Source organism: Bufo bufo, chromosome 6 (assembly GCF_905171765.1).
Source record: "Bufo bufo chromosome 6, aBufBuf1.1, whole genome shotgun sequence".
NCBI lineage: Eukaryota > Metazoa > Chordata > Amphibia > Anura > Bufonidae > Bufo > Bufo bufo.
The window spans coordinates 168,890,314-168,907,205 of NC_053394.1; the positions used below are offsets into that span (position 1 = coordinate 168,890,314).

The following is a 16,892-nucleotide window of genomic DNA, read 5'->3' on the forward strand; positions in this document are numbered from 1 at the left end:
TGTATGGCCATACAGAAGAAAATCTCTACAGTAAAGGATTAACTATTCTTATCGTCGAAAGCTGCACCAAAGGAAATTGCGGAACAGAGTGGCAACTCCTGCGATCTTTGGAACTCCTGCGAAATTTAAACCAGCTTGCTGTATGGAGCGACTGAATAAGCCGGCAAATATTTAAAGCTCCATTGAAGCAATAGGGAGACAGCAGACGCTAGACGGTAAGCCAAACATCGATTTAAAGTTTTTTCCAATCCAAAGCTCATATCGAGCTTAAAAGGATCAGCTATAAGAGACTTTTCACATTATCAGGATTCCTGTGGACACTTTATGAACATATTGCGCTCCCAGTGAATACACCTACAACATTTTCAGTGACATTCAGTTTCCCAAATTGGGATAGAGCGCTAGAAGATAATACCCCCTCTTCCCAAATAACAGCATATACTTGAAGTTTCTTGGTGTGATATATATTATTGAATTTATCGACACTATTGAGTCATATGAATATAGTGTTGATCATATCTACCACAATATGTGACTGTAATGTTGTATATTATTGCTACATTGTTCTTATAAATTTTATTACTTGTATTTTATGGGGATTTAATAAATATTTTCTGCACATGTCAATTTGGTTGCCAAGTGTATGAGTGCTCGCTCATTACTCTATTACTACCGTTCTTGATTCACAATGTCCTCAGGCGTTTGGACTTTGCGCGGCAGCTCCGGTGATGGATATGGGCTGATAGGGCGCTCCAAGACTGTAGGTTGCCAGAAAATATTGGGTCCAATAAAGGTGGCTTTCTCTTGGTTGGTGGTATGGATCGGCTTACTGTGAACCTCTGGGGTAGTTTCGGATAGTTTATCGGCTTCCTCCCAGTTTTCAGACTTAGGCCGCGGGCGAGTTACTGCTGTGGCGTACGGGCTCACCTTCTCGGAGATTGTGCATGTATCCCTGCAAGTAGCTCCGCTTCACTGATCTGTGGTTCACATATAGATCACGGCCAGTGGTGTGATCTTTTTTGAAGCCGAACCCACGATCTTTGTCAAAGGTGATGACGGTGCCCGACCTCCGTTCCAGGCGGGGCTGACATTCTCTTGGGTCTTCATGTATGGCTTTGGCAACTTCTTCGAAGTAAATTTTAGCTTGTGTCTAGGGATAAGCGAACCCGAACTGTATAGTATATACATTTTCGTAAAAGTCCGGGTTCGGGTTCGGTGTTCGGCTCTTTCTTGGCGCTTTTTGAAAGGCTGCAAAGCAGCCAATCAACAAGCGTCATACTACTTGCCCCAAGAGGCCATCACAGCCATGCCTACTATTGGCATGGCTGTGATTGGCCAGTGCAGCATGTGACCCAGCCTCTATTTAAGCTGGAGTCACGTAGCGCCGCACGTCACTCTGCTATGATCAGTATAGGGAGAGGTTGCAGCTGCGACGTTAGGGCGAGATTAGGCAGATTAACTCCTCCAAAAGACTTCATTCTGTGATCGATCTGCAGCTGTGGATCATTGAAGTGCTATTATTGACTTGCTCACTTTTTTGAGGCTGCCCAGAGCGTTTTTAGATCACTTTTTTTCTGGGGTGATCGGCGGCCATTTTGTGACTTGTGGTGCGCCAGCACAAGCTATCACCAAGTGTATTTAACCATCGATAGTGTGGTTATTTTGTGCTATATCCTACATCAGCTGCAGGCTGAGCCTGTGTCACCTAAGTGCATTTAACCATCAACAGTCTGGTTATTTTTTGGCCATATACTACATCAGCTGCAGGCTGAGCCTGTGTCACCGAAGTGCATTTAACCATCGACAGTCTGATTATTTTTTGGCCATATACTACATCTGGTGCAGGCTGAGCCTGTGTCACCCAAGTGCATTTAACCATCAACAGTGTGGTTATTTTTTGGCCATATATTACATCAGGGGCAAGTTGAGCCTGTCACCCAGCGCCTAAAAAATAGACCTGACATTTCTATTCAACCAAATCTGTACTGTTTTAGCTGGTCAAGTTATTTGTAGTGACCGTAAAAGCACACTTTTTTTTCTGGGTTGAAAAACCATTCCCAAATTTGCCATTCTCAAAATAACTAGTTTCTGGTATTTGAGGCCTGCTTGAAATCTATCCCAAAAAGAATATCTTACATTGAAGCTAGTGATAGTGTCATTCAGAAAAACCTAAGACACACGCTAGCGTGCTGATAGAAATCTGATTCTGTGATGAAACCTATACCTGTCACACACCGCAAAAAAAAACAGGCCCTACATCTCTATTTAACCAAATCTGTACTGTTTTAGCTGGTCAAGTTATTTGTAGTGACCATAAAAGCACACTTTTTTTTCTGGGTTGAAAAACCATTCCCAAATTTGCCATTCTCAAAATAACTAGTTTCTGGTATTTGAGGCCTACTTGAAATCTATCCCAAAAAGAATATCTTACATTGAAGCTAGTGATAGTGTCATTCAGAAAAACCTAAGACACACGCTAGCGTGCTGATAGAAATCTGATTCTGTGATTAAACCTATACCTGTCACACAGCGCAAAAAAAAAACAGGCCTCACATCTCTATTTAACCAAATCTCTACTGTTTTAGCTGGTCAAGTTATTTGTAGTGATCGTAAAAGCACACTTTTTTTTCTGGGTTGAAAAACCATTCCCAAATTTGCAATTCTCAAAATAACTAGTTTCTGGTATTTGAGGCCTACTTGAAATCTATCCCAAACAGAATATCTTACATTGAAGCTAGTGATAGTGTCATTCAGAAAAACCTAAGACACACGCTAGCGTGCTGATAGAAATCTGATTCTGTGATTAAACCTATACCTGTCACACAGCGCAAAAAAACAGGCCTCACATCTCTATTTAACCAAATCTCTACTGTTTTAGCTGGTCAAGTTATTTGTAGTGACCGTAAAAGCACACTTTTTTTCTGGGTTGAAAAACCATTCCCAAATTTGCCATTCTCAAAATAACTTGTTTCTGGTATTTGAGGCCTACTTGAAATCTATCCCAAAAAGAATATCTTACATTGAAGCTAGTGATAGTGTCATTCAGAAAAACCTAAGACACATGCTAGCGTGCTGATAGAAATCTGATTCTGTGATTAAACCTATACCTGTCACACAGCGCAAAAAAAAACAGGCCTCACATCTCTATTTAACCAAATCTTTACTGTTTTAGCTGGTCAAGTTATTTGTAGTGACCGTAAAAGCACACTTTTTTTTCTGGGTTGAAAAACCATTCCCAAATTTGCCATTCTCAAAATAATTTGTTTCTGGTATTTGAGGCCTACTTGAAATCTATCCCAAAAAGAATATCTTACATTGAAGCTAGTGATAGTGTCATTCAGAAAAACCTAAGACACACGCTAGCGTGCTGATAGAAATCTGATTCTGTGATTAAACCTATACCTGTCACACAGCGCAAAAAAAAACAGGCCTCACATCTCTATTTAACCAAATCTCTACTGTTTTAGCTGGTCAAGTTATTTGTAGTGACCGTAAAAGCACACTTTTTTTTCTGGGTTGAAAAACCATTCCCAAATTTACCATTCTCAAAATAACTAGTTTCTGGTATTTGAGGCCTACTTGAAATCTATCCCAAACAGAATATCTTACATTGAAGCTAGTGATAGTGTCATTCAGAAAAACCTAAGACACACGCTAGCGTGCTGATAGAAATCTGATTCTGTGATTAAACCTATACCTGTCACACAGCGCAAAAAAAAACAGGCCTCACATCTCTATTTAACCAAATCTCTGCTGTTTTAACTGGTCAAGTTATTTGTAGTGACCATAAAGGCACACCTTTTTTTCTGGGTTGAAAAACCATTCCCAAATTTGCCATTCGCAAAATAACTAGTTTCTGGTATTTGAGGCCTACTTGAAATCTATCCCAAACAGAATATCTTACATTGAAGCTAGTGATAGTGTCATTCAGAAAAACCTAAGACACACGCTAGCGTGCTGATAGAAATCTGATTCTGTGATTAAACCTATACCTGTCACACAGCGCAAAAAAAAACAGGCCTCACATCTCTATTTAACAAAATCTCTACTGTTTTAGCTGGTCAAGTTATTTGTAGTGACCGTAAAAGCACACTTTTTTTTCTGGGTTGAAAAACCATTCCCAAATTTGCCATTCTCAAAATTGTGGTGAACGGGAACAATGAGGAAAACATCTAATAAGGGACGCGGACGTGGACATGGTCGTGGTGGTGTTAGTGGACCCTCTGGTGCTGGGAGAGGACGTGGCCGTTCTGCAACAGCAACACGTCCTAGTGAACCAACTACCTCAGGTCCCAGTAGCCAGCAGAATTTACAGCGATATTTGGTGGGGCCCAATGCCGTTCTAAGGATGGTAAGGCCTGAGCAGGTGCAGGCATTAGTCAATTGGGTGGCCGACAGTGGATCCAGCACGTTCACATTATCTCCCACCCAGTCTTCTGCAGAAAGCGCACAGATGGCGCATGAAAACCAAGCCCATCGGTCTGTCACATCACCCCCATGCATATCAGGGAAACTGTCTGAGCCTCAAGTTATGCAGCAGTCTCTTATGCTGTTTGATGACTCTGCTGCCAGGGTTTCCCAAGGGCATCCACCTAGCCCTTCCCCAGGGGTGGAAGAGATAGAATGCACTAACGCACAACCACTTATTTTTCCTGATGATGAGGACATGGAAATACCACCTCAGCACGTCTCTGATGATGACGAAACACAGGTGCCAACTGCTGCGTCTTTCTGCAGTGTGCAGACTGAACAGGAGGTCAGGGATCAAGACTGGGTGGAAGACGATGCAGGGGACGATGAGGTCCTAGACCCCACATGGAATGAAGGTCGTGCCACTGACTTTGACAGTTCGGAGGAAGAGGCAGTGGTGAGACCGAGCCAACAGCGTAGCAAAAGAGGAAGCAGTGGGCAAAATCAGAACACCCGCCGCCAACAGACTCCGCCTGCTACTGACCGCCGCCATCTGGGACCGAGCACCCCAAAGGCAGCTTCAAGGAGTTCCCTGGCATGGCACTTCTTCAAACAATGTGCTGACGACAAGACCCGAGTGGTTTGCACGCTGTGCCATCAGAGCCTGAAGCGAGGCATTAACGTTCTGAACCTTAGCACAACCTGCATGACCAGGCACCTGCATGCAAAGCATGAACTGCAGTGGAGTAAACACCTTAAAAACAAAGAAGTCACTCAGGCTCCCCCTGCTACCTCTTCTGCTGCTGCTGCCTCGGCCTCTTCTGCTGCTGCCGCCGCCTCGGCCTCTTCCTCCGCCTCTGGAGGGACTTTGGCACTTGCCACCCAGCAAACATGGGATGAACCACCAACACCACCACCTGCGTCACCAAGCATCTCAACCATGTCACACGGCAGCGTTCAGCTCTCCATCTCACAAACATTTGAGAGAAAGCGTAAATTCCCACCTAGCCACCCTCGATCCCTGGCCCTGAATGCCAGCATTTCTAAACTACTGGCCTATGAAATGCTGTCATTTAGGCTGGTGGACACAGACAGCTTCAAACAGCTCATGTCACTTGCTGTCCCACAGTATGTTGTTCCCAGCCGGCACTACTTCTCCAAGAGAGCCGTGCCTTCCCTGCACAAACAAGTGTCCGATAAAATCAAGTGTGCACTGCGCAACGCCATCTGTGGCAAGGTCCACCTAACCACAGATACGTGGACCAGTAAGCACGGCCAGGGACGCTATATCTCCCTAACTGCACACTGGGTAAATGTAGTGGCGGCTGGGCCCCAGGCGGAGAGCTGTTTGGCGCACGTCCTTCCGCCGCCAAGGATCGCAGGGCAACATTCTTTGCCTCCTGTCTCCTCCTCCTCCTACTCAGCTTCCTCCTCCTCTTCTTCCATCTGCTCATCCAGTCAGCCACACACCTTCACCACCAACTTCAGCACAGCACGGGATAAACGTCAGCAGGCCATTCTGAAACTCATATGTTTGGGGGACAGGCCCCACACCGCACAGGAGTTGTGGCGGGGTATAGAACAACAGACCGACGAGTGGTTGCTGCCGGTGAGCCTCAAGCCCGGCCTGGTGGTGTGCGATAATGGGCGAAATCTCGTTGCAGCTCTGGGACTAGCCGGTTTGATGCACATCCCTTGCCTGGCGCATGTGCTGAATTTGGTGGTGCAGAAGTTCATTCGCAACTACCCCAACATGTCAGAGCTGCTGCATAAAGTGCGGGCCGTCTGTTCGCGCTTCCGGCGTTCACACCCTGCCGCTGCTCGCCTGTCTGCGCTACAGCGTAACTTCGGCCTTCCCGCTCACCGCCTCATATGCGACGTTCCCACCAGGTGGAACTCCACCTTGCATATGCTGGACAGACTGTGCGAGCAGCAGCAGGCCATAGTGGAGTTTCAGCTGCAGCACGCACGGGTCAGTCGCACTGCGGATCAGACACACTTCACCACCAATGACTGGGCCTCCATGCAAGACCTGTGTGCCCTGTTGCGCTGTTTCGAGTACTCCAACAACATGGCCAGTGGCGATGACGCCGTTATCAGCGTTACAATACCACTTCTATGTCTCCTTGAGAAAACACTTAGGGCGATGATGGAAGAGGAGGTGGCCCAGGAGGAAGAGGAGGAAGAGGGGTCATTTTTAGCACTTTCAGGCCAGTCTCTTCAAAGTGACTCAGAGGGAGGTTTTTTGCAACACCAGAGGCCAGGTACAAATGTGGCCAGACAGGGCCCACTACTGGAGGACGAGGAGGACGAGGAGGACGAGGATGAGGAGGAGGTGGAGGAGGATGAGAATGAAGCATGTTCACAGCGGGGTGGCACCCAAAGCAGCTCGGGCCCATCACTGGTGCATGGCTGGGGGGAAACACAGGACGATGACGATACGCCTCCCACAGAGGACAGCTTGTCCTTACCTCTGGGCAGCCTGGCACACATGAGCGACTACATGCTGCAGTGCCTGCGCAACGACAGCAGAGTTGCCCACATTTTAACGTGTGCGGAATACTGGGTTGCCACCCTGCTGGATCCCCGGTACAAAGACAATGTGCCCACCTTACTTCCTACACTGGAGCGTGATAGGAAGATGCGCGAGTACAAGCGCACGTTAGTAGACGCGCTACTGAGAGCATTCCCAAATGTCACAGGGGAACCAGTGGAAGCCCAAGGCGAAGGCAGAGGAGGAGCAAGAGGTCGCCAACGCAGCTGTGTCACGGCCAGCTCCTCTGAGGGCAGGGTTAGCATGGCAGAGATGTGGAAAAGTTTTGTCACCACGCCACAGCTAACTGCACCACCACCTGATACGGAACGTGTTAGCAGGAGGCAACATTTCACTAACATGGTGGAACAGTACCGGTGCACACCCCTCCACGTACTGACTGATGGTTCGGCCCCATTCAACTTCTGTGTCTCCAAATTGTCCACGTGGCCAGAGCTAGCCTTTTATGCTTTGGAGGTGCTGGCCTGCCCGGCGGCCAGCGTTTTGTCTGAACGTGTATTCAGCACGGCAGGGGGCGTCATTACAGACAAACGCAGCCGCCTGTCTACAGCCAATGTGGACAAGCTGACGTTCATAAAAATGAACCAGGCATGGATCCCACAGGACCTGTCCATCCCTTGTGCAGATTAGATATTAACTACCTCCCCTTAACAATATATTATTCTACTCCAGGGCACTTCCTCATTCAATACTATTTTTAATTTCATTTTACCATTATATTGCGGGGCAACCCAAAGTTGAATGAACCTCTCCTCTGTCTGGGTGCCGGGGCCTAAATGTGTGACAGTGGCCTGTTCCAGTGGTGGGTGACGTGAAGCCTGATTCTCTGCTATGACATGAAGACAGATTCTGCGCTGACATAAGGCCAGATTCTCTGTTATGGGACCGCTCTCCTCTGTCTGGGTGCCGGGGCCTAAATGTGTGACAGTGGCCTGTTCCAGTGGTGGGTGACGTGAAGCCTGATTCTCTGCTATGACATGAATACAGATTCTGCGCTGACATAAGGCCAGATTCTCTGTTACGGGATCTCTCTCCTCTGCCTGGGTGCCTGGGCCTAAATGTGTGACAGTGGCCTGTTCCAGTGGTGGGTGACGTGAAGCCTGATTCTCTGCTATGACATGAAGACAGATTCTGCGCTGACATAAGGCCAGATTCTCTGTTACGGGACCTCTCTCCTCTGCCTGGGTGCCTGGGCCTAAATGTGTGACAGTGGCCTGTTCCAGTGGTGGGTGACGTGAAGCCTGATTCTCTGCTATGACATGAAGACAGATTCTGCGCTGACATAAGGCCAGATTCTCTGTTACAGGACCTCTCTCCTCTGCCTGGGTGCCTGGGCCTAAATGTGTGACAGTGGCCTGTTCCAGTGGTGGGTGACGTGAAGCCTGATTCTCTGCTATGACATGAAGACAGATTCTGCGCTGACATAAGGCCAGATTCTCTGTTACGGGACCTCTCTCCTCTGCCTGGGTGCCTGGGCCTAAATGTGTGACAGTGGCCTGTTCCAGTGGTGGGTAACGTGAAGCCTGATTCTCTGCTATGACATGAAGGCAGATTCTGCGCTGACATAAGGCCAGATTCTCTGTTACAGGACCTCTCTCCTCTGCCTGGGTGCCTGGGCCTAAATGTGTGACAGTGGCCTGTTCCAGTGGTGGGTGACGTGAAGCCTGATTCTCTGCTATGACATGAAGACAGATTCTGCGCTGACATAAGGCCAGATTCTCTGTTACGGGACCTCTCTCCTCTGCCTGGGTGCCTGGGCCTAAATGTGTGACAGTGGCCTGTTCCAGTGGTGGGTGACGTGAAGCCTGATTCTCTGCTATGACAGGAATACAGATTCTGCGCTGACATAAGGCCAGATTCTCTGTTACGGGACCTCTCTCCTCTGCCTGGGTGCCTGGGCCTAAATGTGTGACAGTGGCCTGTTCCAGTGGTGGGTGACGTGAAGCCTGATTCTCTGCTATGACATGAAGACAGATTCTGCGCTGACATAAGGCCAGATTCTCTGTTACGGGACCGCTCTCCTCTGTCTGGGTGCCGGGGCCTAAATGTGTGACAGTGGCCTGTTCCAGTGGTGGGTGATGTGAAGCCTGATTCTCTGCTATGACATGAAGACAGATTCTGTGCTGACATCAGGCCAGATTCTCTGTTACGGGACCTCTCTCCTCTGCCTGGGTGCCGGGGCCTAAATGTGTGATAGTGGCCTGTTCCAGTGGTGGGTGACGTGAAGCCTGATTCTCTGCTATGACATGAAGACTGATTCTGCGCTGACATGAAGCCAGATTCTCTGCTATGGCATGAAGAGACTGATTCTCTGCTGACATGAAGCCAGATTCTTTGCTATGGCATGAAGAGACTGATTCTCTGCTGACGTGAAGCCAGATTCTCTGCTATGGGACCTCTGTCCAATTGATATTGGTTCATTTTTATTTTTTTTATTTTTATTTTAATTCATTTCCCTATCCACATTTGTTTGCAGGGGATTTACCTACATGTTGCTGCCTTTTGCAGCCCTCTAGCTCTTTCCTGGGCTGTTTTACAGCCTTTTTAGTGCCCAAAAGTTCGGGTCCCCATTGACTTCAATGGGGTTCGGGTTCGGGACGAAGTTCGGATCGGGTTCGGATCCCGAACCCAAACATTTCCGGGAAGTTCGGCCGAACTTCTCGAACCCGAACATCCAGGTGTTCGCTCAACTCTACTTGTGTCGTTTTGCGTACTGCAGCGGCACGTATCTCTTGCATTAAAGTAGGCCATAAGGGATTCGGCCTAGAAAAACCTCCACTCAAATTTAAACAGGGGCAGGGTGGCCTCTCCGGTCCCGGAGAGTAAGCTGGTGGCTCACCCATTTCACATGCTGCGGCCTCGGGCTGTGCATCGGCAGATGCTGGAGTCTCGGTAATTGTTTCGGTGCCCGTCGCTTTTGGAAGCGCAGTCTCTAGCATGCTTGCAGACTGCAGGACATTCAACAATCCACTCCATTGCTCACTCAGACTTCTTCCTTTTTTCGGGCACGCCCCCTAGGTAATCCAGTATAGGGGAGGCGGTGCACATATTGTAATCCATGCTAATAAGGCTTGGTCTGTGGCGCAGCAGAAATATTTCTACCGTTTCTTTTCAAATGTAGTGGCGCCAAGTTATCCCGCTTTTAGGGGGGAGTGTCTTTAGTTTTTACCGCCAAGCTGCTCAGTGATGGCGCAGCAAACAATTACAAGTCCTTCAGCGGCCATTTTAAATGCAAAAACAGTCCATTCAAATACAGCAAGCAGCGCTACTGACTTTTCAAAAATCCACAACTTCGCAGTTTTAACGATGCAGTTTTGTAGTAGATGAATAGCGCAACACATGCAGACAGTCTTTAAGCAGTTTTAACAGTTCCTTGGCCCAATAGAAGCAATAAACAGTTGGGGCTCATTCACAATCGACAAGCCACAATAAAGCAGGGTTTTTGCAAGTCCTGTTCTATAAGGCACAGAGGAATAGGAAATCCTGTTCTATAAGGCACAGAGGATATTGATCCTGTTCTATAAGGCACAGAGGATATTGATCCTGTTTGTGACGCCAATTTTAATTATGCGGTATGCCAGTCCTTGCAGGGGAATTATGTGTGAGGTAACGGTGTGAGCAATAGGTTGGCCGAGGTAAATACAGTTCTGGTACTCACGGTTATGTCGTCCCTGATACAATCCGGCATTTAGCACAATCTCCCATGCATATGGGGAAAGTGAAATGCAAATCCTCAATGAAGTCCAGACTCTTGTAATACATAAGAAAACTACTGCTCAGACTAGGCTGGTAATAATGAAAGTCTTACACTGGTAACAACTCCGGCCTGATGAGTGCTTGGGGCAGAGGAGCACAGAGCTGCATGGTCAGAAAACCCTGATCTGCTCTGCCTTCTACAAACTCCGACAGGAGGCTGGTTTCCCCTGTAAATGGGGTTCCCCCTGCGGTATGCCAGTCCTTGCAGGGGAATTATGTGTGAGGTCACGGTATGAGCAATAGGTGGGCCAAGGTAAATACAGTTCTGGTTACTCATGGTTATGTCGTCCCTGGGCAGGCTCACATAAGTGAAAAGGAGAATGGCACAAGGATTCTCTGGGGCAGACTCTGGTGTAAGGGACACTGGCCAGATGTGATTTGAGGTGCCCTTGGTGGTCTGTATTAATGTGCCAGTGGCAATGTCCCTTGTAATCGTGACGCTGGTACCTTTTGTATGGAGGTACAACCATTTACTATAGTGTTACTAGAGGAACTGAGTTCAAGGCAAGCAGGGTGAAACTCCAAATGGCACTTTACTGATGATGACTCTTGATTACAATACATCCAGTGGCATTAAAACAGTCTCTTGATACAATCCGGCATTTAGCACAATCTCCCATGCATATGGGGAAAGGGAAATGCAAATCCTCAATGAAGTACAGGCTCTTGTAATACATAAGAAAACTACTGCTCAGACTAGGCTGGTAATAATGAAAGTCTTACACTGGTAACTACTCCGGCCTGATTCTAATCCTTGATTAAAAAGGTGCTTTTCTGAATCCTGAAACTTCTATTCCAATGGTGTTCTGACTGTCCTCAGGATTTAAACTGGAGATGTAGATGCTTCTAGCTATCTCCTACACTTAGTACAAGGTGCCTAATAAGTCTTCAGGTTATGACTATCTTGCTAATCCTTTGTCTTGCATAAACTTGATAATTCCTCAAATACGGCTGTATATAGTTTAGACATTGGTCACCCTGGAAGAGCGATCTATAGAAGTGGATTGCTAACCTCTAGGAAGAATGCTTGCAGGCCTTAACCCTGGGCTATGGAACCGACAGGGACAGAGTAGAGAGGCTAGGAAGGGGCCTCCCTCCAGATCTTCAGCTACATCGCTGTTGCTTTCTTGTAGACTCATGAGAGAACTGCATTCAACTGAACTCTCACTTGGATTTACCTGAGCTCATCTGCACTGGTTTGGATTTACCTCAACCAGGAACTGAACGGAACTGCACAGAACAGCACACAACTGCACAGCCTAACTTAGGTCTGAGCTAAGCTATATATACACACTGACACTGCTCCATCTAGTGGAGAAACAAGTGTAGTGCACCCTGTGTAAAGGATATTTGCATGTAAAATCACATTGTGAAATGGAGAATATGACAGGAGATAAAATACAAAATACAGGCATATCACATGACATTAATACATAATTAAGATACATTTGCGGGGCCCACGGTTACTTGAGTGGGACACTGCACCCCCAGTTACAGTGGTAATAGTACAAAAAAAGTCTCTCAGTCTCCCAAAGGTCTTTCAGTGACCTCTTGAAGACAAATAATGTGGAAAAAATATATATAAAAAAATAAGTTATAAAAATGATATAAACTAAATAAAAAATATAATACAATACAAATAAAAAAAGAAATAAAATGTTTTGTGGCAAAAAATTTAATATTATAAAAAATACCATAAAAATAAAAAAAAGGAAGAATGTTCACTGTCCCCGAACAGTCTTTTTATGACCATTTGGGGAACATATTATGTGGCAAAAATATATTTAAAACAATAATAGAAAGTAAAAAAAATTAAAATACAAATAAAATTAAAAATAAAAAGGAACTTAAAAAATACAAATAAATAAAATACAAATAAAAGAAAAAAAGGAAAAAGTGCAACATAATAGTGTTCATTGCCCCCCAACAGACTTGTTATGACCTCTTGTGGACATATGTGGCAAAAATATAATCACAAAAAATAAGTAATAAACCAATTATAAAAAAATAATACAATAAAATATTAATAAAATACAGATAAAAGTGAAAAAATTTAAATAAAAGGTGCAAATAAAAAAAAAGCGTCAGTGTCCCCCAAAGGTCTTTTTATGACCTCTTGGGAGATATATCATGTAGCAGAAATATAAAAAAAATGAAGTTAAAAAAATAAAATAAAAAAAAGAATAAAATTCATAAAAGAAAAAACACCCACACCAACCAATACCGTCACCATGCATGTGAAACGATACATATTATATAACAAAATGGCCTACACAAAATAGAGAACTAAAAATAATAATTTATTTTGGTGTGAGTTTGCATATTTAAAGAATAAGGAGCTATAGTTGGAAAAAAAAAAATTTTTCAAATGTTTTGTATAGAGGTGGGACGAATCCAATATTTTTTGAATTCGAATCCCAATCCAGATCCGAAAAGGTTCTAAAATTATTGAATCTTTCGAATCTCCAAACCTACGAATCCTGTACATAAGAATTGTGTGAACGGTGTAAGAAACAAAGTGATCCAAACACTTATGGGGGGGATCTGTGGATGACACTGCTATGGGGGGATCTGTGGATGAAACTGCTATGGGGGGATCTGTGGATGAAACTGTTATGGGGGGGATCTGTGGATGACACTGCTATGGGGGGGATCTGTGGATGAAACTGTTATGGGGGATCTGTGGATGAAACTGTTATGGGGGGATCTCTGGATGGCACTGTTATGGGGATCTCTGGATGGCACTGTTATGGGGGATCTCTAAATGGCACTGTGATGTTGTTTTAAAGGGTTTCTACCACTTCGTTTGACATATTTAGCTGTCAGACACTAGCGATCCGCTAGTGTCTGCTCTAACAAACCATCCTAATATAATAGGTTTTGGGGCAGCCGTTTCGCTAAAAAAAGAACTTATATCTATATGCTAATGAGCCTCTAGGTGCTATGGGGGCGTCATTAGCACCTAGAGGCTCCGTCTACCTTCATAAACTGCCGCCGCCCAGCGCGTCCCTCCAGCCCGCCCATCTCCTGCTGAATGCGATCCTCCCCGTGCGCGTCTCTGTTCGGCGCATGCGCAGTGAATGTCTGACCGCTTCCCTGCACAGACATCTCCACTGCGCCTGTTCCTCGGAGCACTATGATGTCATCGGCGCAGGCGCAGTGGAGATGTCTGAGCAGGGAAGCGGTCAGACATTCACTGCGCATGCGCCGAACAGAGACGCGCACGGGGAGGATCGCATTCAGCAGGAGATGGGCGGGCTGGAGGGACGCGCTGGGCGGCGGCAGTTTATGAAGGTAGACGGAGCCTCTAGGTGCTAATGACGCCCCCATAGCACCTAGAGGCTCATTAGCATATAGATATAAGTTCTTTTTTTAGCGAAACGGCTGCCCCAAAACCTATTATATTAGGATGGTTTGGCAGAGCAGACACTAGCGGATCGCTAGTGTCTGACAGCTAAATATGTCAAACGAAGTGGTAGAAACCCTTTAAGGCCTTTTCAAGCCTGGTCATTAAAGGGTTAACTAATGAGCTCCTTCCCCACTAGTAAGTTAAAGCGGGAATACTGTAGATCTGTGTAACATTGTAAGCTGTTGTGCTGCACCACAGGCTAGACTGTACCACACACCCATACAGTGATCCTTGTTCTTTTAGGGTAATAACAGGTAAGGTGTGGCAGTTTAGTTGTGCCCGCCAGTAGGTAAATTACTGCTCTTTCCTCCTGCATCCATCGGAGAGCACCATTCTGTGAAGCACAAGGGTCTCAACCTTCGGGCTGGGTGTATGTAAATTTATCGTATGTTCCCAGCATTTGTGGTTGTGTTTATTGCCACATTTAAGTAAAATTCTGTTTTAGCAAAAACTGGTGTTGGGGTTTTCTTTCCTCGTTCATGACTTCACTGTATCCTGGGGAGCCCACCCCGGTACACGGCTTACTCTAGTCTAGACTAGTTCAGAGGGATAATCATAAAATTCGGTTCTTTAGATCAATACAGAAACTGAAGGCGTGTGAAAGGTGACATTTGCTTTATTTTGTAGCGTGACTACATGTCAGTTATATAGCAGTATTAGCCAAACATGTGGAAATTAACTTTTCTATTCTGTCATAATCAAATATTTAATTGGTAGCATGAAAAGATAGCGAAAATCATTAGAAATGCCAGACTACTGGAATTGAACCACACTCTTAGGCCTCATGCACACGACCGTTTTTTTTTGCGGTCCGCAAAACGGATTTCCGTTGTTCCGTGATCCGTGACCGTTTTTTCTTCCATGGGTCTTCCTTGATTTTTGGAGGATCCACGGACATGAAAAGTGAAAAAAAAACTAAGTCAAGTTTGCATTGAAAATGATAGGAAAAAAAGGACACGGATCACGGACACGGATCACGGACGCGGATGACTATCTTGTGTGCATCCGTGATTTTTCACGGACCCATTGACTTGAATGGGCCCGTGAACCGTTGTCCGTGAAAAAAATAGGACAGGTCCTATTTTTTTCACGGACTGGAAAAACGGATCACGGACGCGGAAGCCAAACGGTGCATTTTCCGATTTTTCCACGGACCCATTGAAAGTCAATGGGTCCGCGAAAAAAAACGGAAAACGGAACAATGGCCGCGGATGCACACAACGGTCGTGTGCATGAGGCCTTACAGTGACAATGCTTGTCATTTGAGGGAGCTGGTGTAGCGGGTTAGGTGTATTCTCTGGTCTACATTCTGCAATTATCTTATGTGACAAAGTGGTATATTATTCAACACATTACTAATTTTAACACCAACATGCATATATCCCACCATTAATGAGGTTCTCTGTGGTACTTAGCCCTCCATCATGCTACCAATTCTGCTGTGTCCCAGATGCTCACACAACCACCTGGACTGGCTGCCGGCTTTTCCTTTAAGGTTCCAACCAGATGTGTTCCTAAATTCTCCCATTCCGCTGTATTTAAAGAGTGCAGCTAAACAGGAAGAATCAGGAATACATTTGGTCAGGACAGGAGCGGAAGAGCTCACAGCCAGTCCAGGTTACATGACCTCAGGGTATACAGCGGAATCGGTGGCATGATGAAGGGATAAGTACTGAGGAAACCACTTTGCCTCTACAGGTCACAAGGCTGACAGATTTTTAGAAAAGCCAATAGAACCTCTTTAACGGGGTGCCACCAACACTGCCAAGTGCCCCTTGGTCCAGGTAAAATGTTTGCAGGTCGCCTAATTAGTATTGATAATGTTGATTTTATACCAGGACAGAATGCAGCTGCAGAGTCTGACTTTACACTCCCCTACCACCTAATTTATCTGCACGCAAACCCCAGCATACAGGTGTTTGTAATCTTTTATAACAATTTGGAATCAGAATATTTTTGTCCCAGATTTTCAGGCATTCTAGACCACAGGGTGGCAGATCAATAGAATTTTTCATTTATTTAATGTTTGCAATAAGAAAATTACAGCCAAAGGAGGAGGTTTATCAAACTGGTGTAAAGTGGAACTGGCTTAGTTGCCCATAGCAGCCAGATTACACATAAAATTTTCCAAAGGAGCTGTCAAAAAAGAAATGTGGAATCTGATTGGTTGCTATGGACAACTAAGCCGGTTCTACTTTACACCAGTTTGATAAATCTCCCCCATAGTGGTTACTTAATTAATAGCTAGATGAATGTTTGAATTAAATTCATGTATCATTGGATCTAAAGGAATATCATAAGGAGGCAAACGTTCTGTGACTTAAATTGTAAAAAGGTAATAGCTCTGAAACAGGGATTAGCAACCTCCGGCACTCCAGCTGTTCAGAAACTACAACTCCCAGAATGCTTAATTCACTTCTGTGGGAGTTAGAAGAACAGCTGAGCATGTTTGCATGCTGGGAGTTGTAGTTTCACAGCAGCTAGAGTGCCAAAGGTTGCTCACCCCTGCTCTAGAAGAAATTATGAACAAATAGATTGGATAGTATGAAATTGTGGTTTTAACTAACACTACAGCAACACTACAGTCTTCCCCTTACAATATATGCTTTTATAACTATGCTTTAGATCCGTGGATTATGCCAAGTCTTCTCTTTAGGCAATGATGATGTCATCAGTAGGAACTGGTGTTATCAGAGCATCATCAGTCTCATCAGTTTTCTGTAAAAGATAATAATACATATATGGAACATTATTAACAAGATA

At 45.3% G+C, this 16,892-nt stretch overlaps 1 protein-coding gene and 1 long non-coding RNA gene across 2 annotated transcripts in view; one reads left to right on the forward strand and one right to left on the reverse strand.

Annotated features, from left to right (window-relative positions):
• Positions 1-924: 924 nt before the first annotated feature.
• Positions 925-15,707, forward strand: LOC121006056. The gene is made up of 3 exons (XR_005780010.1): positions 925-982; positions 10,571-10,576; positions 15,580-15,707. It is a non-coding gene; the product is annotated as an uncharacterized LOC121006056 (long non-coding RNA).
• Positions 15,602-16,892, reverse strand: part of LOC121006053 — a 44,702-nt gene continuing 43,411 nt past the window's right edge. The window contains exon 7 of the mRNA XM_040438945.1: positions 15,602-16,847. Coding sequence (XP_040294879.1) covers positions 16,782-16,847 — 66 coding nt within the window. The 3' untranslated portion in view covers positions 15,602-16,781. The remainder of the gene's footprint in view (positions 16,848-16,892) is intronic.